Source organism: Heterocephalus glaber, unplaced genomic scaffold (assembly GCF_053883595.1).
Source record: "Heterocephalus glaber isolate CG9 unplaced genomic scaffold, H.glaber_assembly_v1.0 deba00000122, whole genome shotgun sequence".
NCBI lineage: Eukaryota > Metazoa > Chordata > Mammalia > Rodentia > Bathyergidae > Heterocephalus > Heterocephalus glaber.
The window spans coordinates 69,494,067-69,520,341 of NW_028258138.1; the positions used below are offsets into that span (position 1 = coordinate 69,494,067).

General features: G+C 40.3%; 1 protein-coding gene and 1 pseudogene across 2 annotated transcripts in view; one reads left to right on the forward strand and one right to left on the reverse strand.

Annotated features, from left to right (window-relative positions):
- Nucleotides 1-26,275, reverse strand: part of Tmem39a (transmembrane protein 39A) — a 58,515-nt gene that overhangs the window by 1,259 nt on the left and 30,981 nt on the right. For both annotated transcript variants that reach the window (XM_021263201.2, XM_004835670.4), the window contains 6 exons: nucleotides 24,071-24,293; nucleotides 19,242-19,325; nucleotides 9,387-9,541; nucleotides 5,583-5,931; nucleotides 4,615-4,802; nucleotides 2,632-2,752 (listed from right to left, as the gene is read on the reverse strand). In XM_021263201.2, the coding sequence (XP_021118860.1) occupies nucleotides 2,632-2,752; nucleotides 4,615-4,802; nucleotides 5,583-5,931; nucleotides 9,387-9,541; nucleotides 19,242-19,325; nucleotides 24,071-24,202 (1,029 nt within the window). In that variant the 5' untranslated portion in view covers nucleotides 24,203-24,293. The remainder of the gene's footprint in view (nucleotides 1-2,631; nucleotides 2,753-4,614; nucleotides 4,803-5,582; nucleotides 5,932-9,386; nucleotides 9,542-19,241; nucleotides 19,326-24,070; nucleotides 24,294-26,275) is intronic.
- On the forward strand, nucleotides 10,945-16,063 carry LOC106009571 (glycogen synthase kinase-3 alpha pseudogene; annotated as a pseudogene).

Consider the following 26,275-nt stretch of genomic DNA (forward strand, 5'->3'; position numbering starts at 1 on the left):
AGGCCTTGGGTTCAAAGCCCAGTAACACAATTAATCACTCCCACCTTTAGCTTGTGGGATTGATCTAAGACATATAAACACTAAAACTAGACAAGTTTGGAAAGCAGAGAAGTATTATATGTTAAAATATCAATCCAATAGTTTCTTAATCTCCCCTTAAACTGGTTGCCTACCATCGTCACAGACTAAAATCCTCCACGCCATGTACTTCTGCTATTTTATTTTTTTCTGAATACTGAGAAGCAGGGTGTACACAGACAAGACAAGGAGAAAGGAAAAAAAATTAGAATCAGAATTAAAAACAGGACTTACTTTCACTTTCATCAAATCCTCTAAGGTGCTAAATCCTGATTAATAAAAAGGTGCTATGCCTAAAAAGGTATAGTCACAGACTGCAAAGGAATATTAATTAATAATTCAGCTTAACCACTTTAGTCCTAAATTTAGATGAAGATAGATTATGGTAATGTACTCCCCATCAGATCTAAAAGAACTACTGATAGACTTTCAATCTCAAGAGTTTAAATCTGAGAATAAAGCCAAACTATCATGACAGTTCTGAAAGTCACCCTGGTCTTCAGGGTCCTTCAGAACAAATAACTTGGGTTTTATTACATGATATCCAGCAACATCCTAAATGAAACCGGCTCAGAATGAATGCTCTACAAAGATTCAGAAAGCAATTTCAGATTTCATGGCAAGGTATATATAACTAAATGTGCAGTAACCTATAAAGTGAATGAGTAGAAAGATGAGGACAGATTTTAAAGTCTAACAAATATTGGTAAGAAGCACACTTTAAATGAGTGTTCTTAAATGCCACTCTGCTTGAGAATCATTTCCAAATATGCAAATGCTTTAAATTCCTGGGATCCTCCAAGATTTAGAGGCAGAAGTCTGGGATAGAGGCCCTGAATCACTGTCTTTAAAAGTGGGCCAGGGCTGGCGATTTAGCTCAGTGGTGCTGTTTCCTGCCTCGAAAGCACAAGGTTCCGAGTTTGATCCCCAGTACCAAAAAAAAGAGTGGGCCAGGTAATTCATGTGCAGATGGCCCAAGGACCCCCTTGAAAAGCACTGATTTAACTATTCAGTCATGTAAAACCAGTAATTAGTTAACCTGCCTAATCTTTTTTTTTTTTTTTAATTCTTTTATTGGTACATTGTAGGTATACAACACTAACCTGCCTAATCTTTCCTCTATGGATTCCACTTGATTCTTTAGCTATCCAAACCTAGCAAGGTAAAATATTAAACAGAAAATTCTAATAAAATATCTGGTTATTACAGGTGTCCAGGGGGTAGAAAGGACCAAAGGAAGGAATTAATGGCCTAGAGAATTCAGCTGGCTGAATTAAATATCTTATAGAGAAATCAAATGCTTATGTAGTTGACTCTGCCATGTTAAGGCAATCTGTTAAGAGTTGGGAGGAAGTAGGAGATGGGGGTTGAGAAAAGATGCTATTGGCTCCTCATCCAAGGGCCTTTCACCCTCCTGTGCTCCTACCAACCTCTCACCTATCCCACCTTCCCTACCATGGTATTTGTAAGTATCCTGTCCTCATATAAGTTCCCAGGAGCTAACTGAAAGGTACTTAAACAACACTTGTAGAACCAGAAAGTCCAGGTACCTCACAAGGAACTGGGAGGGACAAAGGGAGAGAGGGATACAAATACAGTAGCTCAAAAACAAGACCTCCAGGACACCCCATTTTCTGGATGTCCCCTCCAGTCCCTCTCTGGCAGAAGCTGGCTCTCCTTTAATAAATATTCCTTACTCTTAAAAAAAAAAAAAAAAAAAAGGTCTCCAACCAAGATCCCTAGCTGGGCGTGATGGCAAATGCCTGTAATTCTAGCACTCAGAAGGATGAGACAGGAGGATCAACTCGAGTTCAAGGCCAGCCTGAAACTTCATAGCAAGAACTGGTCTCAAAAAAAAAAAAAAAAAAGGTCCAAAATGGTCTCCAGTCTTAGGCAATGCACTGCATTTAGACATTTTTACCAGGAATTGTCCTCTACATGTACCCTCTTTTTCCTGCTAAAATCAGCCAGCTAGCTAGACTTTCTAAGTAAAGACTTCTACCTTCTGGAGCTAGAATTTCTAGAAAACTGAAAGACCAAAAAGAATGTAACCCAAGGCTTAAATACAAATGGGACAGAAGCTGGATCCAGTGGGTGTCTGCTGCTTTTTCCTTTAACTTTTAAATTTTTCTTTTGAATCCAAATACATAAAAGTAAAAAGCTACAGATCATGGTATTTTTCTGACTTCCAAAGGGGGAGTGAAGGAAAACAAATATCCACCACTTTATTATTATATTAAGTATCACTTAAAGATACACAGACACAACATACCTTGAGGACACCACTAAATGGCATTACTATAAAACAAAACTGCCGATGAAAAAGGAAGCCTTATATAATTGCCTACTTGTTTCAAATACTAGATTCAACAAATTCCAATGTAACTAGAGAAACCAGCTAAGCTATTAAGACTGGAATAATGGTATATGACCTTCAACCGACAGCAATAATTATCGTGCATTAATTTCCTAGTGTTACATACTGAGTAGGTGCTTTGAGTGGCCTCCTAACACTCCTAAACTTATGTTGGAAGACAAATAAGTGGTACTTGCATAAAAGCGGGCATGGGACACATCTGAAGGCACTGCCACGTTGTAAGGCCCCATGGCTCTATATAAACATCTGCTGTGCCGCACCAGCACCCCTTGAGGCCATATTGTATTTTCTGACCAACTAAGGGAGAAAGAAAGGCAATGTTAGCGCATTGACAATTACAGACAAGATAGTGTCTGGCAAGGCCAGTTATATTTTAATGGAAGGGATTATAACTATTCAAGGCTTCATCTGTCTGAATTCTGAAAAAATAGTAATTTCATGGTCAAAATAGGAGTTAGAATGGATTTGTTAGGGTAACTTCATTGCTATAGTGTACAGACAGATTGCAAAGTGATAAGGTTAATGTCAAAGAATTTAGAAAGCTTAGGAGAATAAGCGGACATATGTTTAAGGCATCTATGGGCAGGAAAACAATGTAAGCAGGCAGACTGTCATCTCCATCCCAAGTAAGCAGAATCTACTGACAGAAATGATAGAAAAAATAAGAAGAGGAAGCTGATGCCAGTAAGAGTAGAAGAGAAATTAACACACTGTCAACTAGCATGACTTTTACTACAGAACTACATCCCCCAAAGCTAAAGAATATCAGTTTGCTTAACAATTCAAATACCTCACAGATTTGGGAAGCTCTATAAGTAGAACACACAGACACACAAGGTACTGACACAGACTTTTCTTTTTACCACTTTCTTGGTTTATTTCTCTAGGGAAAAGAAGTTAGGGAAGAAATAGCTTCATTTTTTCCAGCATCATTGTAATGGAGTCAGGGTGGGGATGGGGATCTTCAGGTTAAGCTTTTTTTAAAAAAAATGATTAAATTAATTCTTTTCTTCCTGATTTTGGGAAGGTTAGTTTCCTAGGGTAAGAACTGGGACAGCAGTTTAAATATGTTAAAAATATATATTCTAGCACCCTGAAGCTTTCCCAGTGGAGAAAATGTTCCGCCGGCCTTGCTCACACTTACCAGCATTAAGTGATGATGCACCTCATGGCCATGTGCCATCAGGAGCCTGCAGATGTACAGTACTAGTACTGTGGATTGTATTTTCAATTTTTACTGAAATCTGTCCTTGCCCACAGTCAGGTTTCTGTTCAGCCTGGCCCAATCTCTCTCAGTTCCTGGGCTTGAAGGCCTGTGCTAATCTGTATCAGACATCAAGGCAGATAATTGAAGGGAGAACTCTGAGGGGGGAAGGGAAGGGAAGTCACCTCAATCTGTCCCGCTTAGTTAGGAAAAAGTTGGTAGGAGATGAAATTTATGAAATGTTCAAATTATAAAAGGAAGATGAAGATGGCCCAGGTCTGAGAAACAGGTAGGATGACAGGCTCAGAAGCAAGAGAAAAAAAGGGGTTCTAGAATTAGCCATTTTGGATCAAAGGGGCCATGCAGAGAAATTACTGATGGGAGAACAATGAGAGAGAGACTTAGAACAGTTCTGCTTCAAATATGGGAAAAGTTGAGAAAGAGGGAGAGAGAAGAGAGATTAGGAGGAAAAGGGAAAAAAAACCTGAAAAGTGGGCAAGGAAAATTACTAGACCAAACCTGCAAATATTAGAAAGAAAAGAGAGAGGCAAATTCCAACTATGGTTAAGTGTGAGATGAGTAGTTTGCAACTACTTTAGCTGTGGCAATGAAGATGAGAAGACAAATCTTAAAGCCTTATAAAAAAATTTTTAAAATATGACTCTGAATTTTGGCAAAGGGTTAAAACTAAAAGAAAACTCCAAAGTGTGGCTTGGGACACAAATTACACACTCTAGATTGATTGGGCAGCTGAAAGAAAGGTAGGACACACTTGAGAAGGGCCTGGGAATGGTGGTGGAAATGAGTTAATGTTCCCTGTGTTCAGTTTAGCGTGATGACAAGCATCCAAACTAAAAAATGTTCAAAGCCAAGAACAATGATGACATACAAAGCAAATAAACATGACCAGAAGCATGTACAAAGTGTTATGTGCTTTTACCCTCAGCTTACTCACATGTGCTGTGGAGCATTGCTGTAGGACCCATGTTCCAGCTTCTGCCACTTGCCCAGGTGTGCAGCTGATTTATGGAGCAAGTCACAGTATTTGGATGGCAGTAGTTGTGTGGTTAGCATGACAAAAGCATTGATCCACACCATGATAAGGTGCTCACATGACCAGCGCATGTCATAGTACTGGGTGCTCTGCAAGAAACCATGAGAGAGAGAGAAATGACCCGTGCACAGGCATACAGAGGCAGGGATGGGTGCAGGCACATATGCCCTGCAGACAGGTCCACACTGAGTCAGCATGCACTGGTTGTCCTTTGTGTGTGCGGAGACTTCGAGAGCAGAGTCCTCCAAAATCCTTCCACCTGACTCTCTGGCTGTATGAGTTAGGGCTGGGAGGGAGAGCAGTTATATTTTAAGGGTTTCCTTTCTAGAAGAACTGAGTGCTTCTGAAGGACCACTCCGGCTGCAGAAGTGCTTCTGAATGGGTGAAAGAAACACACTAAAATGTCCCAAAAGATTCTGGGCCCAAGTAATATCCAGACCATTTTTATTTTCTATTAAAATAAACCAAAGTTTAAAGAAGGTTAAATTAAATTCAAAGTAACTCTCGATAACCCTGTTAAGATCAACCACAATAGGCTGAATTTCACTGAAATCTTGGTTCTCTGAAGCTGCTACACATTGATATATTGTAAATACACTTTTTGCTTTTCCCACAAAATTAAATAAAAATTAAAAATATAGGAGAAAAAGAAACAAAGAAAGAGGGGACCACCACAGGGTGCATCACATATATGGAAATACCTATCCGCCAACCAGGAGCGGTATTAGTGTACTCCAGATGCAGCCGAACTCCACCATCCAGGCTGCCAAAGGGGAGACAGAGAAAAGGGGGATTAAACAAGAAATACCCAGTTGATGTAATTCACACACACAAATCCAGGGAGCATATAAAGTGAGATAACAGCTTACCTTCACAAAACACAAGGGGAGAAACGCAACATAGTAGGCACTGAAGAGAGAGTTGAAGAGAACTTCTTTGATTCTGTGGTTGAAATCTGCTTTCAGACATTCTACTTCATTACGGATAAGGTCTGGAGACAGGGGGCAGCTGTGTGTGGGGATGGGCGTGGCATTATTAAACTGTTCTTTTAGAGACTCCAATAATAAGGAGAGGAAGTCTTTAGATTTGGCCAAGCCACCCACAGTTGAGGCACTTTCCTCTACAACCTGGTGCTGAACCACATAGTTATAGTCGGTGAGAAGAAGATGAGCTCTGCTATCTTGGTGGAAACAGCAGAGAGGAACATAAACACCAAACCTGTAAAACAAGGATATCAAAATGAGACCACAGACAACACCTACAAGCGCATCATATAACTATGTCAGTAAATAAGTCATGACGCACTGGAGGAAACACAACCTGAGGGGACTTTGCTGATGGTAAGTTTATTTAGAAATCTCTGTACTTTCCTTCCAAAAAAATAGTATGCAATTATTGTACAATACGAAACTATAGAAAAATCACAATGATAAAATATAAATCACTTCGAACTAATCATTATTGGGTGCACATTTTTCCAACGTGTAAACTTTATATATAGCTACATGTACTTAGGCCTCATATAATGTAAAATGTTTAGGTATCCTGCTACTTGTGTATGTATTATGTTCTCATAGTGTCCCTAAATATTATTCTGTGACAGATTTTAAAGATATTACAGGATTCTTATATACATGTAGGTGCATCACGATTTACCCGTTCCTCTCCCGTTAGAAACAGGCTGTTTCTTATTTGCCGCTAGCATAAATAATACAATAAGGATTTTCCTAGCACCCATTGTCATGTAAATCTAGTAATTTTCACATGGTCTGACCTTCACTTCAAATGCCTCCTTAGTGAGGGCTCCCCTGCCTCCAAACCGTACACTCACCCACTCCCAAAGGGGCCGCTAACTCCCCTTTTCTTGTTACTTCTCTACAGATTTTATCATTCCATGTGTTTATTAGGTTTTTTGGGGGGGCAGGGCAGTTCTTTTTTCTCAGCCTATCATCCCCTCATTACAATGCAAGTTTTAGAAAGCTGCGATTTCAGTCTACTTAATTCGCTAATCTATCCTTGGTACCTCAACAACCAGTGGCTAAAACAGTCTGCTCTCGATATTTGATGAATTAAGTGAAAAAATATATAGAAATACAATAAATTTTTAGAACCACTGAATACTTTTCAGACCTCTGATAAATTTTTGGTGCTAGACACTTAATCCACAACTTCACATATGCTAAGCACAAGCCCTATCACTTAGCAATACCTGAAGTGTCCTCTCCCCTCTCCCTCTCCCTCTCCCTCTCAGGGTTAGGGGCACTGTATTGGGGACTGAACCCAGGGCCTTTACACTGAGTTATATCCTCAACCCCTTTACTTTTTACTTTCGAAACAGGGTCTTGCTAAGTCACTAAATTGCCCAGGCTAGACTCAAACTTTCAATCCTTCTGCTTCAGCTTCCCAAAGTGGTAGGATTACAGATGTATGCTACCACACCTAGCTTCCCTTAATAATTTCTTATAGTTACTCCAACTCTTGGTTCCTTAAAAATTTTTAAAACACTTTCCCAAGTCTTTATTAAAAAACTTTTACAATGGGACCCAAGTATTATAAATAAAATGGTCACTTCACTGACATAAATTCACATATGAAAAATAGCAACTAAAAGACCTTATTTAGTTATACATTTTATAACATTAACAGTGATATTCGCTCTTAGTTTTCTACAGAGGGAGAAAGCATGAGCTTGTTACTAATTAAAAAGATGGTTATGAGTAGCTCCAGGATCCACTGTAAATGGGCTCTTGGGAGGATGGGAAGGGGCAGAGGCAGAATTATCGGACAGAAAAACTCACACATGTACAAAACTGTGATGATCAGAGAAAGCTGAGAGAAGTCTGAAACCCAAGATGAATGTGCAGACGTGGAGGTAAGGGGCTGGAGTATGGCAGACTGCAGTGATAGCACCAATTCTTTACTCTTCCTGTCTCACCAGCCTCCTCTGTGGGGAAGGTGACCTGCCCGAACCCTGTACTGGGCTCAGCAATATGACTTGTTTTAGCCAGTGATGTTGGGCAGAAGGCAGAGGGATTGAGCCCAGTCTGGGCAACTTAAGTTACTGAGACCCTGTCTCAGAACAAAACATGAAAAGGGACTGGGGATGTAGCTCAGTACCAAGGCCTTGGCTTGAATTCCCAGTATTGAAAAAAACAAAGTAAAGAAAGAAACATTAACAGACATGGTGCAATCAGAAGCTTGAAATGGGCTTGCACCCTGAGGCCCACTCTCTTGCTGTTCTGCCAATTTTACACAACTCTGCCCAAGTTCACCTGTTATAAGATGAGAAAACATGGGAGGCAGAGCTGAGCTGTCCCAGTTGCCTGCACAGACGACTGCCATCTAAGCTCAGGAAAGCCTCATGACTTCACACCAATATATATATACAGTAAAGATATACTGTGATAGGCTACTGTGGACCTGTGATAGTTATACCATTATTGTGGCACTAAATAACTGATACAGTGTACAATAAAGGAAAACGGAAAGGTAGCAGCAAAGGCTTAGACCACAGGGCTTTGTAAGGTAAAGGAAATGATTCACTACAAGATTTTAAAGAGTTAAATTCCCCTTTTCAAAAATCATTCTACGTACAATGAAAAACAGAACAAAGAACATGAAATTATGGAAAACATGGAACAGATTCAAGATAAGAGCTACAATTTTAAGAGTGGACTGATTTTTTTGTTGTTTCTTTTGTTGTTATTGTTTTGAGACAGGGTCTTGCTATGTAGTTCAGACTGGTCTTGAGCTCACTACATAGCCCAGACTGGCCTCAAACTTGCAGCAATCCTATAGCTTCAGTCTCCCAAGTGCTGGGATTACAGGCCTGTGCCTGGCTAGACTGTGGACTAACTTACCCTAAATTGAGAAGCTATTTGAGAATAGAAAAAAGAGGAGAAAGACCCTTTTTTGAAAACTATGAATAAACAGAAAAAGAAATATATAGTTGTTTCCATAACCTAGTACTTTGAATTTAATTTTTAATTTTTTAAGTTTATATATTTAATTTTTAAAGGTTACATAAAAGGCAGATTATATAATTTTCAAAAACTTAAGGGCTGGGGATTTAGCTCAGTGGTTTCACCACCTGCTGCGAAAGTGCAAGGACCCGAGTTCGATCCCCAGGACCAAAAAAAAACTTAAGAAGGTGGGATAACCCACTTTCCAGTCCCCCTTCTGTCTCTCTTACAAGCTATCTTTCTCTCAATAAATTTTTCCTACTCTTAAAACAAAAATTAAGGTAAATATATTTAATCCTAAAATCTGTTTGAATTACATACATATTTCATTGTTTTATGAAGTTTAAAGAACCTCCAAGAATAAGCTTCTTTACATGCCTAAATTGAAATGAAAGGTTTTTTAGTAATTTTGATGATGGTAATTCTGTTAAACTACAGGCCTTTACTTGGTGAACAGAGCTAACTAAAATATTCTTCACTGGAAGGACAGCCATACCTATCAGTTTCACAGGATAGTCCTGGTTAACGCCTGCTGTCCGTTACCCAAGTCTAGAAAACAAACTGCATGGTCCCCATATCCATTGGTTTCCAACTTTCAGAACCCTGGGCTTATATTTGAAGATTTTGTTTTCCACTCTTTAACAGTATCACTTATATGACCCACATAATTTCTAAACATTCACTAACAAAACGTAAACTTGGAGTACTCACGGGTAGCCAAGGAAGAGGAGATTGAGGACTGAATGGCTTCGAAAGAGATTGACAAGGGTCCAGCAAAGCACCCATCCACACAAAGTAAGCAGCACCAAGCGAGCTGATATCAGAACCATGTAGTGAATCATGGACGCTGCACCCGCCTTAGTGGCCTGAAAGTTTGGAAGCACCAAAAGGAGTATTTTATAAATGATCTTATTCAAAAGCAATGTGACTCAAGTAGGGCTTAAAAGCTTTAGTAGAAGCTAAACTGTGCAAAAAATAATGAAAAAGAAAATCTGTCCCCTCATAATCTTGCAAATTCTTAAAAATTCAGACTTCTCCAGGCACAGTAGTTTCCTCCTTGTATCCTCAAAGTCCCTCACACAGACCTTTTTTAAGTTCTTACCATTACTAATTTGTTTACACTAGGATTTCTTAACAGTACAGTCCATGGACCAGTCATTAGAATTATTTGGGCTGCTAATGGAACATGTAAATTCCAACAACTTTCCTCTCGAGAAATCTGTATTTAGCCAGGTGTGGTGGTGCACACCTGTTATACCAGCACTCTGAAAGACTGAATCAGGACCACAAGTTGGAGCCCAGTCTGGGCAATTTAATAACTTAGGGAGATCCTATCTCAAAATAAAAATAAAAAAGGGGAGCCGGCGATTTAGCTCAGTGGTTCCGGCACCTGCCTTGCAAGCGCAAGGTCCCAAGTTCGATCCCCGGTACCAAAAAAATAAAAAAAATTTTTTTAAATGAAATAAAAAAGGGTTGGGGAATGTAGCTCAGTGCAAAAGCCTTGGTCTCAATCCCAAGTAACACCAGGAAAAAAATGTTACTTAAAAAACCTCAGGTTATTTTCATATACATAACAACGGAGAGCCACCAATTTATGTCTTACTTCCCTCCAGACCACAAGGACCTCAATGACACCCACAATATTTCTATTTGTCTTTGAATCCTCCCCTCTAATCTGTTTGCTGAATTACTGTTTAATAAATTACTGAAATTTCACAGTATCTTTGACAGATTCCTACATAAAAAAGTTCAGTTTTTGCACACATAGAAATAATGCATAATCACTTGCAATTCTTTATTAACATAGCTCTTCCAATATGTTCCTTAAAACCAAATCTTTAAAAGTGACTAAATATAGTAAGAAAATACACTTGTCAAAACATGAAGCTTTGACTGCCATTTTCTTCCAAAATGAATTAGGAAAGACAGAATGAGCAAAATGCAAGAGAAAAAAGCAGCTCCTCATAACTTTAGGACAGTAGTGTTTGAACACAGAAAGAGGGAAAAACCGTCTGGAATGACCAGTCCCTGTGAAGAAATAAGGAGCTTTTCAACTCCCTCTTATATTTCCATCTCTCAGTTTACAGATTATATTACAGAATGTATATAATATGTATGTTAATATATATACTACAGTCATGCTCTGCATAATAATGTTTCAATCAATGACAAACTGCACATATGATGGGGTCTCATAAAAATTACAGGGAAAAGAGCCAAATGGGGTGGTGCACGCCTGTAATCCCAGCACTCAGGAGACTGAGGCGGGATGACTGTTGCCAGCTGGGCTACACAGTGAGTTCAATGCCAGCCTGAACCACACAGCAAGACCCTGTTTCAAACAAACAAACAAACAAACAACAACAAAAAAACCCAAGGAGAATCAAGCACCACAGGACATGCTTGTCGTTTCCAGCTATTCAGAGGGCTGAGGCAGGATGGCTTGAAGCCAGGAGTCTGAGGGCAGTATGGGTAACATAGCAAGGCCCCATCTCAAAAAAAAGAAAGAAAAAAATTAAGTTGAAAAATTCCTGTTGTCTAGTGATATTATAGCTGTCATAACACTTTAGCACATAACATCCCTCACACAATTGGGGTGCTGCTGCTAGTCATAAAAGTACAGTATGTACAATTATATGCAGTACATAATAATAAACAATTACGTCACTAGTTTGTTTTCACTTTTTATCGTTATTTTAAAGTATACTCTTACTTATTAAAAAAAGTTTATTGTAAGATAGTACACTGTTTTTCTGAAGCAGCCTCACATCTTGTGATTACAGCATCGTCGCTCTGACTGTACCAACAGCTCACCACTCAAGTTTGTGTAAGCCCACTCTGATGTTGACAAAAGAAGGGAATCACCTTGTGGAGAATTTCCCAGATCTTATTCCAGTGGTGGTGAATCTTTTAGCACTTTCAATGATACAAACAGCTATGTCATGCATGCCATAGGTTCCCCACTGTCTTATCCCATCATTAAGTGACAAGATTCTGTACTTAAACATGTGAAGCAGCAGTTAAACGAATACCATAGTGTGTTACTTTTCTCTCATTGCTAAGACAAAATACCTGACACCTAAAGTTAAAGGGGAAAGGGTTTATTTGGCTTACAGTTTGGAAAGGTTTCAGTCCACATTCGGCTGGCTCCAAGGACGGATGTCATGGTAGACAGGCCTTCCAGAGGAGAAATAGTTCATGGTGCCCACACAGTGGCAAAAGCAACAAGGGACCTTAGGAGCATTTTTTTCTGTCCCTTTTATCTTATTCAGACTACTTAGGGTAGGTCCTAATGCCCTCAGGCCTAGCCCCACCAAGAATCAATCACACACTCTAGATTCAACCACTTCCAAAACAGCCTTACCTCATTCCCATGAGGCTTTGGAGGAACTTCTATACACAAGCCATAGCATTCCACCTTCAGCCCCTCAAAGACTCATGTACATTCCTTTATTCAAAAGGCATTTACTCCTACTCTAAGAGTTGTCTAAGTCCTAACAGTTTCAGCATTGCTGAAATGTCCAAGTTCAATGTCTTCTCTGAGATTTAGGGCAAACTGGAAAACTCTTACCTGCAAGCCCCTATACAAATGAAAAGAAAGTCAAACATTTCCAACATTAAATGGCACAAGACAGATATTATCATTCCAAAGTTACAGATAGGAAGATACAAAGGAATGGGAACAATGCAAGTCCAAACCCAGCAGGGCAAACATTACATCCCACAGTTCCACTTTCAGCATCCCCAGCAATCTGTGGCAAGTCATAAACTCCAAAGGGCTTGAGTGGCTCCACCCCTGAGGCACTTGTGGTTGTAGCTTCCATGGCTTCCTTCTTTTGTAGCTTCCATGGCTTCCTTCTTGTGCGGGCTCTGCTTACTCCTCGTAGTTTTCCTCAGAAGATTTAAGCTCCTGGCTTCTCCAACCTTTGAGGTCTCTACTGAACCTTTGGCTTCACACTCACAGCTTCTTTGTACACTGCCTTCTCAGGGGCACACTGCCTGGCCTCCCAGGCCTTCTTCTGAAATCTGAGTGGAAGTCTCTCTGACCCCACAACTCTTGCATTCTGCATGCTCCTAAAACCACCACCACATGGATGACACCACAGTCTGCTGCTAGCTGTAGCTGTAGCTGTAGCCAAGCTTCCTTCTCTTTTAGCTGTAAGAGTCCAGTACCTATGAACCAGATACCAAGGAACAACTTTCCTAAGCCACCATTTTGGAACAACTTCCCTAGGCTGCTGCCATTTTGGAACATGGTGCTCTGGGGATCTCTTCTGAAAGCAAAGTCCTTCACCTTTGCAATTTTGAGGCTGCAAAGGCTGGAGCTTGTGATTTCCTCAGGCCATCTTTTCTATTCTCCTGTCCCTTCTCAGTAATCACCATCTGCTCTATCTTTGCAGTCCACATGTGATAGCCAACCAGACTCCATTTTGAGCCTCAATGCCAGTTTGTACCTGTGCTTAGACAAAATGCTTGTGCTTGGACAAAGCACCTAAAACCCACATTCTCCTTGGCAGAAAACTTGCTGCAGTTGCAGGATGCTCACCTAGTGTGTGAAACTTCCTTGTGCGCCCCCCTCAACTAACCTGGCATGCTTTTGCTTCTGTAAGATTCCACTTATTCTCCCCTGAGCCCTCCCCAAATAAAAGCATGATTTAAAAGGAAAAAGCAAACTGCTTCCCATTGCCGAGGGAATTTTCTGGCACTAGCTCCCCTCGGCCGCTGGCTTAATAAACTGGCTCAAATCTGACAGAGGTGGCTCATCTTCATTATTTTAACCCACTGGTTCATTACACACAGCTTTTACTGGAGCTTCCTTCCTGGCCAAACTCAAAACATTTTAAATAATTGTTGGGCTTTTTGCTCTTCATTCTCAACATAGATCTGGCTAAAAGACCCCAACAGCAGCCATGCCACAGCCTCGACATTAGCCTGCCTTGAAATTTCTTCTGTGCGATTAGTCTACCATCCTTAATCTCAGTCTCAGGCAGTCTCTGGACATGAGCAAAATGCAGACAAACTTTCTGCCAATCCATAACACACATCTTCTGAAGTTCAACAGCCAATGCAGTCCTTCTTCCTAGCAGAAACCTCCTGAGCCTGGCCTTTATCAGCTTTCTGGTCTTTTGAGTACTGACCAGAACTTCCCATACAGTATAGCCTAAGGCATTCCAGCTCTAGTTCTACAGCCAGCATCTCAAAAAAACTTTTCCTAACTCTATCCCTTCCCACAAGCCAGTTCCAAAGGCTCTTGAGCCACATGGCCAGGTAATGTCACAGCAACAACCCCATTCTCAGTACCAGATTTCTGTGTTAGTTACTTTTCTCATTGCTAAGAAAAAATACCCAACACCCAAAGTTGAAGGGGGAAGGGTTTATTTGGCTTACAGTTTGGAGAGGTTTCAGTCCACATTCAGCTGGGTCCAAGGAAGGGTAGCATGGCAGGCAGGGCTTCCAGAGGAGAAATAGTTCATGGTGCCCACACAGTAGCAAAAGCAACAAGGGACCTTAAGAGCTTTTTTTCTGTCCCTTTTATCTTATTCAGACTTAGGGCAGGTAACACTTTTTTTTTTCAGAGTTTGCTAATTCTTAATTTATAAACAACTTTAGCAAGCATGGATACACTCCATTTCTAAGACAGAAGCTTAGAGTAAATTAGAACAGGAAAATTTATTGCAAAAGTATTAAATGTATAATTACCAAGGAAGAAATACAAGATTTGAATTTATTTAAAAAAAAACATTGTCTAGAGTCCCATTCCCTAAATTGCATTATTCCTACAGCATGTCAGGAGGCAACAGGAAATCAAATAATTCCTCATTAATATGTGTGGAAAGCACTTACTAAAGTTAAATAGCTTGTTCTTTATGGCACCATAGTCTTTAATTTCTTTTTCTTTTTCTTTTTTTCAGCAAAACATTTTTATTAAATTCACCTTGGCCCTACAAACTATCTCATTTATTTATTTTTTTTTGTATATCCTTTTATTGGTACATTTTAGGTGTACAATATAATGACATTCATCATTGGAGATATGCACCTTTACATACTCTCTTGGTTCTTATTTTTCCTTAATCCTGGTGTCCTTAGGACTAGCCCCACCATGAATCAATCACACACTCTAGATTCAGCCACCTCCAAAACAGCCCCACCTCATTCACATGAGGCTTTGAGGGGACATCTAAACACAAGCCATAACACATAGTGAACTGTGTGAACTGCATAAGCCTTAAATTATACAAAATGCTTGGGCTATTCTCAGTCACAGCAGGGGACAGAGCTCCGCATCACTCTCCAGATACACACCTCACACCTATGTGCCAGGGCTCGGGAAGTTACTCCTGTACCCTCACTCACACAGCTCAGTGATAGAAGGAAAAGAGGCTGCTCCTACCTGATGCCACCTAAGAACAGAGCCTGCAGTTCTGCTTTACTACAGAACCCAAGTCTTAACTACTGTGCTGTATGTGACAGATCCTGTATCAGGTCCTGAGGACACAGTGGTAACCAAAACGAGCAAGACCCTGTCTTTATGAAGTAGCCCATGTCATTTCACCAAGGCCAAATTGACCATCCCTATCATCTATGTCAAGGTGTACACGTGCCAACTCTCCTGGAGCTTGACCTACACCCACTCCCAGGGTGTGTGTCACCGTGACATCAAACCCTACAACCTGCTGGTGGACCCTGACACTACTGTCCTCAAGTTCTGTGATTTTGGCAGTGCAAAGCAGTTGGTCTGGAGGGAGCCCAATGTTTCCTATATCTGCTCTCGCTACTACTGAGCACCAGGGCTCATCTTTGGAGCCACCAATTATACCTCGTCCATCCATGTGTGATCAGCTGGCTGCGTCCTATCCAAGCTCCTCCTTGGCCAGCCTATCTTCCCTGGGGACAGTGGGGTGGACCAGCTGATGAAGATCATCAAAGTAACTGGGAACACCAACCCAGGAACAAATCCAAGAGATGAACCCGAACTATACAGAGTTCAAGTTCCCCCAAATTAAAGTTCACCCTTGGACAAAGGTGTTCAAATCTTGGGACACCATCTGAGGCCATCACTCTCTCTTCAAGCCCACTAGAGTACACTCCGTCCTCCAGACTCTCTCCACTAAAGGCCTGTGCCCACAGCTTCTTTGATGAACTTCGATGTCATAACCCAGCTCCCCAACAACTGCCCACTTCCCCCCTTAACTTCAGTTCTGGTGAACTTTCTATCCAACTGTTTCTGAACGCCATTCTCAACTCTCATTTGAGGCCCCCAGCGGGCACTACTCCACTTACTCTATCCTCACAAGCTTTAACTGAGAATCAGACTGGCTCAGACTGCCAGGTGCCTGATGCCACACATACCCTCACTAACTCTTCCTGAGGGCCCCACCAACTACCCTTCCATGACTATCTGGGAGCCCTAAGTGGGGCTGGGAAAGGGGAGGCATAGCCCATCAAACTCCTATCCTGGCTGGGCCCCTAGACTAGAGGGCAGAGGTAAATGAGTCCCTACCCCCACCTCTACTCCCTCTGTTACCAGCCTTACTCCTTTGATGGGATTTTTAAGAGGATTTTAACTGGCTGTGGGGAGGGAAGACAAGGAAGGAAGGGAGGGAGGGAGGGAGGGAGGGAGGGAGGGAGAGAGAGGGGTTGGGGGCATGAGGAACTCCTACCACTTTTGCCCCCTCATACCCCCCAGCCTCCACTTCCTCCAACCTCCCCTGGCCATAACTCTTGTAAATAGAATCAGCCCACTCCATCTTTTCCCTTCCCTGGTCCCCAGGTGTATAAATTGTTATAATTTTTTTCTTAAAGAAAATGTTGATTCGCACCATCCAACCTGGCCCTGCCCTCTCCTACAGCTGTATCTCCACTTCTGTCCTTGTTCCCAAGGCCTCCTCACTCTTCTCCCAACCCTGGAGGTCCTGGGGAAAACGGGAGAACTCCTGATGTCTTAAGTTTCCATAGTAAGGTTTGCCTATGTACAGACCTCCATTCAATAAATTATTGGCATGAAAACCTGAAAAAAAAAAAAAAACCAAAGGGGCTTGACCAATTTGGACAGTTATTTTTAAATTGTGATAAACACTAATGGAAAAGCATATGCTACCAAGAAATCCTAACCTGAGGAAGGCTTCTCTTACAAAGTAGTATTCAAGCTCAGATCTAAAGTATAAGCAAGAGCTGGCCAGGGGAGGAGTAGAAAATTACTCATAACACTAGGTTAAAAGTACACAATGTTCCCAAATATATTTAAATATATACTCTCTATATAAAATCTTTATCTAAAATACAACATATATAAGATTTATTTTTATATATATCTCTTTAGACACAAACCAGGCACAGTGGCACACACCTGCTAATTAATCCCAACCTTCTGGGAAGCTGAGGCAGGAGGATTGCAAGTTTGAGCCACAGCAACTTAGCAAGTCTCTATCTCAAAAAATACAAAAGGCAGGGCAGGGGATTTAGCTCAGTGGTGTCGCTGCCTGCCTCAAAAGCACAAGGTCCCAAGTTCTGATCCCTAGTACCAAAAAAATAAATAAATAAAATTTAAAAATACAAAAGGCACCAGGCATGGTAGCGCACGCCTGTGATCCCAGTATTTGGGAAGCTAAGACAGGAGGAGCACCATGAGTTCCAGGACAGCCTGAGGTACATAGTGAGTTCATGGTTAGCGCAGACTACATAACAAGATCCTATCTGAAAAAAACAAAACAAAAGATCAAAAGGACTGAGGGGACAGCTCAATGTGAAGGCCCTGGGTTCAAGCCTCAGGGGATAAAAAAAACATCCAACTATATGCACATAAAGATTGGAAGGAAATGTACCAAAACATGATTCTCAATAATGGGGCTGTAATTTTTTCAGTTTTTGCTTTACATTTTAGTGTTTCCCAGTTTTTTCAACAAAGTATACCATTTTTATGTTTAGAAAAACAAATTAGTTTTTGGTTTTTTGCATTTTGTTTTGTTTTGTTGAGACAAGGTTTCACTTTGTATCCTAGCCTGGCTTCAAACAGGTGTGCCCAACCAAGCCCAGTAGGAAAACAATTTTTTAAAAAGAGTTGCTTCAAGGTGGTGAAAAGAATAGCTATATTTATTTTTAAGTCTTGTGGAGCAAGTACAGAAGTAGCATTCGCCAGGATGTGAGTAAAAAGTCTATCCAGGTAGAGAGGTGGTCCTTTCTGAATAGAATTTGGCTTTCTGAATTAATTCTCCTTAAGAATGATTGGTTTTTCTCAGGGTAAGGATTCTTTCTGTGATAGAAGCGTGCACACACACACACACACACACACACACACACACACACACACAGCAAAAACATCTATTTCAAGAGAAGGAAAGAAGAAAAGATGATATACAATCGATTTTACTCATCTAAACTAGATATTTTAGGAAAGAATCACAAGAATCACTATAGAGCTCTTAATTTTCAAAGCTAATATAGCCACATCACTAAAAATGTAAAATGTTGTATATAGTGTTTGCAGTGAAAAGCTTCCCTCCTGCTACACCTGTTTCCCAGTCACCAACAGGCAACCTGTTCTTAGTCTGCAATCCTTCTAGAGGCAATTTATGCAAATTTAGGCAAATATATTCTGCTCTTGCCAGGCATGGTAGCCCACACCTGTAATCCCAGCACTCAACTTAGCCAGGAGGATCTCTGTGAGTTTAAGGTCAGCCTGGACTACAGAGTGAGGGAAATCCTGAACTACATAGTGAGACCATCTCAAAAAACCCAATCCCCCAAAAAAGTATACTCTGTTCCATCTATTTTATTTTAGTACTGGGGATTGAACCCAGGGAGCACTGAGCTACATCCTCAGCCCCACCTGCCCCTGTTTTAGATAGGGTCTTCTAAACTGATCAGGCTGGCCTCTAGCTTGTAATCCTCCAGCCTCGGCTTCCCAAATTGCTAAGACTACAATTAGGAAGGATTTACACACAAAAGGTACTTAGTTTAAATTGTCATACATAACTACCATTTCTAAGTTACAGAAGTGATGGAAAAAATTATTCTCTGCCTGTTTTTGTAAATGCAAACAAAATCTTGGACTGAGCTCCTCTAAAGAAAATTATTTCTCAATATATCCAAAAGTAAGCATTCTTATCACATAACTACCTAACCTGCGAGAAAGGTTACAGAGCCTTTCCTACTGTGAGCACCTGATAATCTTACTACTAGTGTTTTTCAGCTAATTTCAAATGGCTTTCAGATCACAACTGATTTCTGAAAATTAAGAGGTTAAAAACACAAAGACTTTTGTACATATGTTAGAAGATTATAGTAACTATTCATTTAAAATTCCACACTCATAAGGTAGAAGAACTAGGATTTTAGGCCATGGTAGGCTACTTAGGGAGTTCAAGCCAGCCTCCATTATACAGGGAGAAACTAGTTCAAAAAAACCTAAGTAAATAAAGTACTACTGGCACTGCTCATGTAAGAATAAAGAAGTTAACATGCTTGTATTCAAATTACATTTGGACATTTCATGCTTGTAGTCTGAACTCATTCTAGTAACTAAGTCCAGCTACAAGCAACAGAACACAGTGCATGAGTGGTTACCTCTGAGATGAGAGCCCAGACAAGCCTCCTCGCCAGCATCACTGTGATGAACGCTGCCAAGTGATAATCAATGAGGTGAAAATTCTGGAAGAGAAACAAAGATCTGCATCACAAAGAAACATGTGTGTACCAGCTGCAACCTCTACCTGAACAGAGGTCTGCCCCCTGCAGCCTCACTTCCCCTCTGTTCCTTCCCCAGTCTTCTTATCCCTGCCGCTTTAAAATATTTGGTGGCACACATCTGTAATCCTAGCACTCAGGAGGCTAAAACAGGTCAGCCTGCACTACACAGTGAGTTTCAGGCCAGCCTAAACTACCCAGTGTGATTTTATCTCAAAAAACAAAACAAAACAACAAAAAATTATACTGTTAGTTTTTCTCTGAAACTTGACTTAGAAATATGCATTATATTCAATCTCTTCTATAAAAACAGCACTATCCAGATGCCACCTATTTTCTTGTTCTAAGTATGTATACAGAATTGCGATAATAAAGTGAAATCTTTACTTGCAATATACTAGAACCAAAAAAACTGGGATATATTTTCATTTTGATGGTCAAAAATCACGCAGGCTGGGGGCGGGGATTTAGCTCAGTGGTTCTGCCACCTGCCTCCCAAGCGCAAGGTCCTGAGTTCGATCCCCAGTACCAAAAAAAAAAAGTCATGCAGGCTTTTATAATTCCTTCCAAAATGAAAAGCTGAATTTCTCAATTAATTGAATAAAAATATACTTAGCATCCAAAACATGGCAGATACTCTTGACATTAAGCATATATTGCCAAAGATGACAGCCAAAATTCCTGCTCCTGGATTTTACTTTACTATGGTGTGAGAGGGTGTTATGGCTTGTGTTTAGATGCCCCTCCAAAGCCTCATGCTTTCTCAGAGGTGGCTGAAACTAGAGTGTGTGACTGATTCATGGTGGGGGTAGGCCCAAGGGCACTAGGATTAAGGGTGTGAGTGCTACCTGCCCTAAGTAATCTGAATAAGATAAAAGGAAAGCAGAAAGACCTATGAAGGTCGCTTGCTGCTCTTGCTATCCTGTGGGCATCATGAACTATTTCTCCTTTGCAACAGCCCTCTGCCATGTGCTACTCTGCCTTGGAGCCAGCCGAATATGGACTGAAACCTCTACAACCTGTGAGCCAAATAAACCTTTTCCTCTTCTAACTTTGGGTCTCAGGTATTTTGTATCAGCAACAAGAGAAAAGTAACAACACAGAGGGAAATCAAATGGCAGAGATTACTAGTTGTTCTGCTATCAGAGCAGAATTTAACTGGGGCTGACTTCTTGCTAACTAAAAGTTCATTTCCCAGCCTCCCTTGCAAAATTACCTCTAGATAAAGACAGATGAAGTATACAATTATTTTAAAAAGTTTGGTGATGTAGCTCACTGTGAAGGCCTTGGGTTCAATCCTTAGCACCACAAAATAAACAAACAAGTTTTTTTCCACACTACCTTGAGGATTTGGGTCTACATTTCTTTTCTGTCTATATGAAGGTTTAAAATCTCTTTTTAAAAGTCCCAAATACATTGGGGCATGGTGGCACATGCCTATAACCCAAGCACTGTGGGAGAATGAGGCAGGAGGATCTCAAATTCTAGCCCAGTCTGGGCAACTTAGTAAGAAACTATCTCAAAATAAATAATTAAAAATAAAGTAAGTCCCAAACACATATACGAATTATTCAGGACCACAGTGCTCTTTATTCTAGGGAACTATCAGATATTCATCCAAATTGGCCACTGCCAACCACACATGCCAAGTTACATAACTGACTATATATATATATATATATAAAAATAAATAAAATATATTATATGAAGAATGTTCTCTACATCAAGATCGTGGCCCTGTTAAGATAGGTGGAAAGATTTAAGTACAAATTATCTGTGTCCTGTTTCAGCATCATTTGTTCATTTATCACATAACATCTAGTATTTCTGGTCAGTGTCAATATGCTCCGCATCCTGGCAGTTAACAGATGTCTACTCTTGTCGAATGAATTACTTTATGTTTCACGCACTGGTAGCCACAGATGTGTCACTATAGCAACATCATTAATTTCAGATCTTACCGGAAACGTGCATTCCAATCAAACCTAATTATACCACATTGCTTTCTTGTCCACAAGAAGGAAACTATAATGCAATTATTGGGATACTTCATTTTCTATTCTGCTGTGGCAAATGAGAGAGCCACACTGTGATGGACACTTCTTGTCAAAAAGCTTACTGATGAAGCACAAACCCAATTTACAATCATATGAAGGGCCACCTTACAATTACGTTAGTAATGTAAGGCTCCTCAGACAACAGCTTATTCTTGATTGTTTCAGCAGAAACACAAGCCACTTAGATGTCTGAAAACTGCCTTATGCCCCCGGCACTCTACCTCTGGTAACCAGGACAAGAATTCTTCATGTTGACAGACAGCCATTCACTGCTGGTGCCTCTGCTATGGCTGAAGACAACAAGACAATCACTAGTTTCTGATTGGCTTCTGATTTACACTCAGAGAACAGAATTACTTATACGACTAAAACAAGAAATACAAGACAGAAAGAACCTAATTATTTGAGTTGCTGGAATGTAACACCTAGCAGTCATGAAACTAGACATGCATTGGGACATTAAAGGGCCTGAGGAAAGGGGGAAGCTGAACCCATTGCTAGATTTCCCCTTGACTCTATTTCTGTGTTCCTCCAGCTGTGCCTATCATCTGGAGCTGTGTGGCAAATTGCCTCAGAACCTTAATGGTCAATAGCATGTTTGTGTTGCTAAGAAAGGCTAACAGATATGCCAAGCTCCCACACACAGTTAGAAAGGCAGCCAAGACCCAATCGAACATCTGCCTGACTCCAAAGCCTATTTCCTTCTTATCTGATTATGTGAAATATATGTTTTTATAAAACTGAAGTGAGACAGTAACAAAACACTACTTATTTTCTTGCAGTAACATAATAATTGCATGATTTTCCACAAACCTATGATTTGGTGAGTGTGGCCTTTATGAGAGGCCACAGCAAAGCTGCCACCTCTGTGGGCAACCTTGGGGTGGGACAAGGATTCTGTCTCTTCCCTCAGGAATAAGTGGAAGGGCTTAATCTCTAGACCAGTCTGTGAATTCAGAGGTACTTGGGAGGTGGCCCTAAGAAGAAGCTAACATTGGAGATGTGGCTAGAAATGTCCAAGTGAAGATGGGATGACACAGGGCTTCACCTTGTGAATAGCCAAGAAAGGTTCTGAAAGAAATTCTAGGCCAAACTATTGAAAACAACAACAACAACACTTCAACATTAGCAGCTGAGGGTAAAATTTCTTCTTACAGTTTCTAGTATGAAAAGGTCAATTTCTCTTAATATTTTCTGTGCAACCCATGTTTATAGCAGCACAGTTTGTAATACTTAAATCTTGGAAAAAGCCCAAATGCCAATCAACTGACAAGAGGATAAAGGAGATTTTTTTAATACAATGGAATACTACTCTGCAATAAAGAAGGATGAGCTTCAGACATTTATAGCTAAATGGATGGACCTTGAGATCATACTCTTAAGTGAAATAAATTGGATACACATGTTTAAATACTGCATTGTGGACAAGGGATGTAGCTCAGTGGCACTGCACCTGCCTTGCAAGTGCAAGGTTGTGAGTTCGATCCCCGGTACCAAAATAAATAAATAAATACTGTACTGTTTCTTTGGTATGAGAAATTGAAAGTGGAAATAAAGATTGAAATGTATAACGGATGTTGGGAAATCGGAAAAAGTGTTCAAATGAGAAGGGCAACAAGGGAGGAGGAAGAGAGAAAGGAATGGATAAAAAAAAAGTGAAAATAGAAGGGAAAAATGGAAACAAAACTTTTGTACATAGGGAGGGGAGGGGGCTTGGGGGAATGGGAAAAAATTAAACAAAATTTAATAAAAGAAATAAAGCACTGGTGCTGTCTTTACAGCACTGTAATTGCAGGAACTATCTTGAGACCTAAAAATAAAAAAATTCTGTGTAGTTTTCTGTGAAAAAAAAAAAAAAAAGATAGGTGGAAAGAGTAGGAGAAACCTACAATATGCTTTTATATACCTCAGCAGAGACAGCTAGTTCCTACCTGAACATTTATTTTTGTAACAGCTACATTTGTTTTCACAACAGAATCCAACTGTACTCAGGTTAACTATGCATCCAGCCAAAGGGTTACAGAATTTTCTAACTTCCCTTAGGTAATACTGCACATGTGGAAATGGTGGGAGCCTAATCGTAAGAAACTCTCCTTTGTATTGTGCTATGTTCTTGCTCCTTTCTGGCTCACAGGAACAAACCACAGCCACTTGAGGCCACATGCTGGAAACATCAGTCTCCACCAACCTGGGACTCCTGACTGGCTACATGGAAGAACTCCACCAACCATGACAACCACTTCAGACTGTTATGAGTTAGATGCATTACATGATTTGGGGTTGATTTGTTATATAAGCTGCACTATCCCAATTCAGCCATTCAAAAGGTAAACTTGATGGAATTTTATCATACTTGACACCTTACATTTACAGCAAATTTAACACAGGATAGACACATTTAAATATCAAAACCTTCCTGTGATAATATTACAAGTTATTTAAATATTTTCTGCATTTTTATTTATGTTACTTCCTCTGGACTACTTATATTTTAATAATCTTATGAGGTTTTCTTTCTGAAAGTAATCTGAGGTTTTAAAAAAAATTTATTCAAAGAAAAATTACTGGGAAAAATAATTTCTACGCATAGATTATTCTAGCTAATTTCTTGCCTAAGGGACATGAAGAATGTGAAGTCCTATAAAAACTTACCAGTGAAGTACAAGATGCAGGGTGATTGTAGGGATACCACCATACAGTTTTATAGATGTTAATGTACTGAATGAACAGAGCAACCAATAGGTAGATGAAAAACAGAAATTCAAAGAGCAGGCTCCCATCCATAGGCAAGTCAGGAATTTGGCAATGACGAACAGGACCTGGGGTGATTAAGGCTGTGATAGGCGGGACTGGAACACCAATAGCGCTACCATTCCTGAAAGAGAAAACTATGGTTAACTCAAATAGTGACACTCTTCAGTGTCACTGAGCACAAAGGGCCTGCTCCTGCTCCCCACTTACTCCTTAAATACTGGAGTTCCCCAAGGCTTCATTCTGGGATCCTCTTTCCTTCTCTTCTCCTTCTAATCATTCTCTTGGTGACCTAAGATGTAGCTATGGCTTTCACTAGCTACTGCATACCAAAGACTGAAATCTCTCTCCACAGGACTCGCTGTTGAGTTTTAGACCCATGTTATCCTACTGTCTACTACAATCTGTGTTCCTCCTATAGTCCTAACCCCAATTCATGGCCCACCTATTACCTTTCCAAATCAGAAACCTCGGTTTAGGTTGGGCATGGTGGCACAAGCCTGTAATCCCAGCACTCAGGAGGCTGAGGCTCAAGGATCACTGTGAGTTCAAGGCCAGCCAGGGCTACATAGTGAGTCCAAGGGACAAGCCTGAACTACATAGCGAGACCTTGTCTCAAAAAAGAAAAAAAGAGGGCCAGAGATTTAGCTCAGTGGCACTACGCCTGCCTCAAAAGCTCAAGATCCTGAGTTCGATCCCCAATGGCAAAAAAAAAAAAAAGAAACCTAGGCTAGAGCTTTTCTTCTGTCTCTTCATATCCAATCATTCTCTAAAGAACTGTATTCCACTTTATAGAACTTTCTTCAAAGTGTACCTTTCCCCTCTCAATTCACGGTTTTGGTTCAAGCATTCATCAATTTTCACATAAATTACTGCAGTAATCCTCAATAAATTCAACATTACTTCCACCCAACTCTCCAAACTGCCGTCAAGAATATTTCTAAAGTGAAACTTGCTGGACATGGTTGGACATGCCTCTAATCCCAGCACTTGGGAGCCCGAGGCAAGAGAATCACGAGTTTAAGGCCAGCCTAGCTACATAGTGAATTGTAGACCAGCCAGGCAGGATTATATAGCAAGAACCTGTCTCACATAAATACATACATACATACATAGATAAATGAATGAATGAATGAATGAATGAAGTGAAATTCCAACGTTACTTTTACCTAAAACTCCTTAATGACTCTGCACTGCCAATGGGATAATACTGAAAAACTGTTAGATCCTATGAAGCTTTCTGCTTAACCCAGTATCCTGAGCTCAGCACTCTTGTACATGGACCCTGATACCCATGTTATTTACTACTGGGAACATATAAACTGTTCTTTTGTGACTTTATTCCCTTTACATCCAATAAACTCCATAATCTCATTCCTTAACTACTCACACACACACACTTACTGACATCCTTCCAGACATTTTTTATTCATCCTTCAAGACTTTTAGGGATGGGGGAATAGCTCAGTGTACAGCACTTTTCTAGCATGTGTAAGGTTTAAACCCCAACACCACTACTCAAAAGAAAAAAAAAAAAGAATTTTAAGATATTCAAACATATCCTCTCTGGGGCTTATTCTGACTCATTCAAACAAAACTGATTCATCTGTACTCTATGTCACCATCACACCTAAGCTATGCTTGTATTATGGCACTTTGCATGCTGCTACATAATGTTTTGTATGCATCTATGTCTTCACTATCAGACTATAATCCCAAGAGCAAAGACTATTCTTAGCTCACTGCAAATATATACATTTAAGCTAAGAAGGCAGCAGACCAATACAATCATGAAAAATGTCAGAAATAGCTGGGCTATATGAAGCGATAAGATGGGGACAGAGAATAAAATTTCCTATTGTTCATATGCCTGGGAATAGTTAGAGATCTAATGATCTGCTACTGTTTACACAAAAGGGAAAACGAGTCTTGGTTTGGATCATTTCAAAGAAGATTCTAGAGAAGGAATGATATTAGCAATACCATTCTACTCTAAAATTTCCAAACACAGAATTCTAGCATTGGTATGTTGCATTTACAGTACTTCAAACAATTCATGGGAATATGAACTCTGCTCACAAAGTCAGCAGCCAATTTATTCCCTCA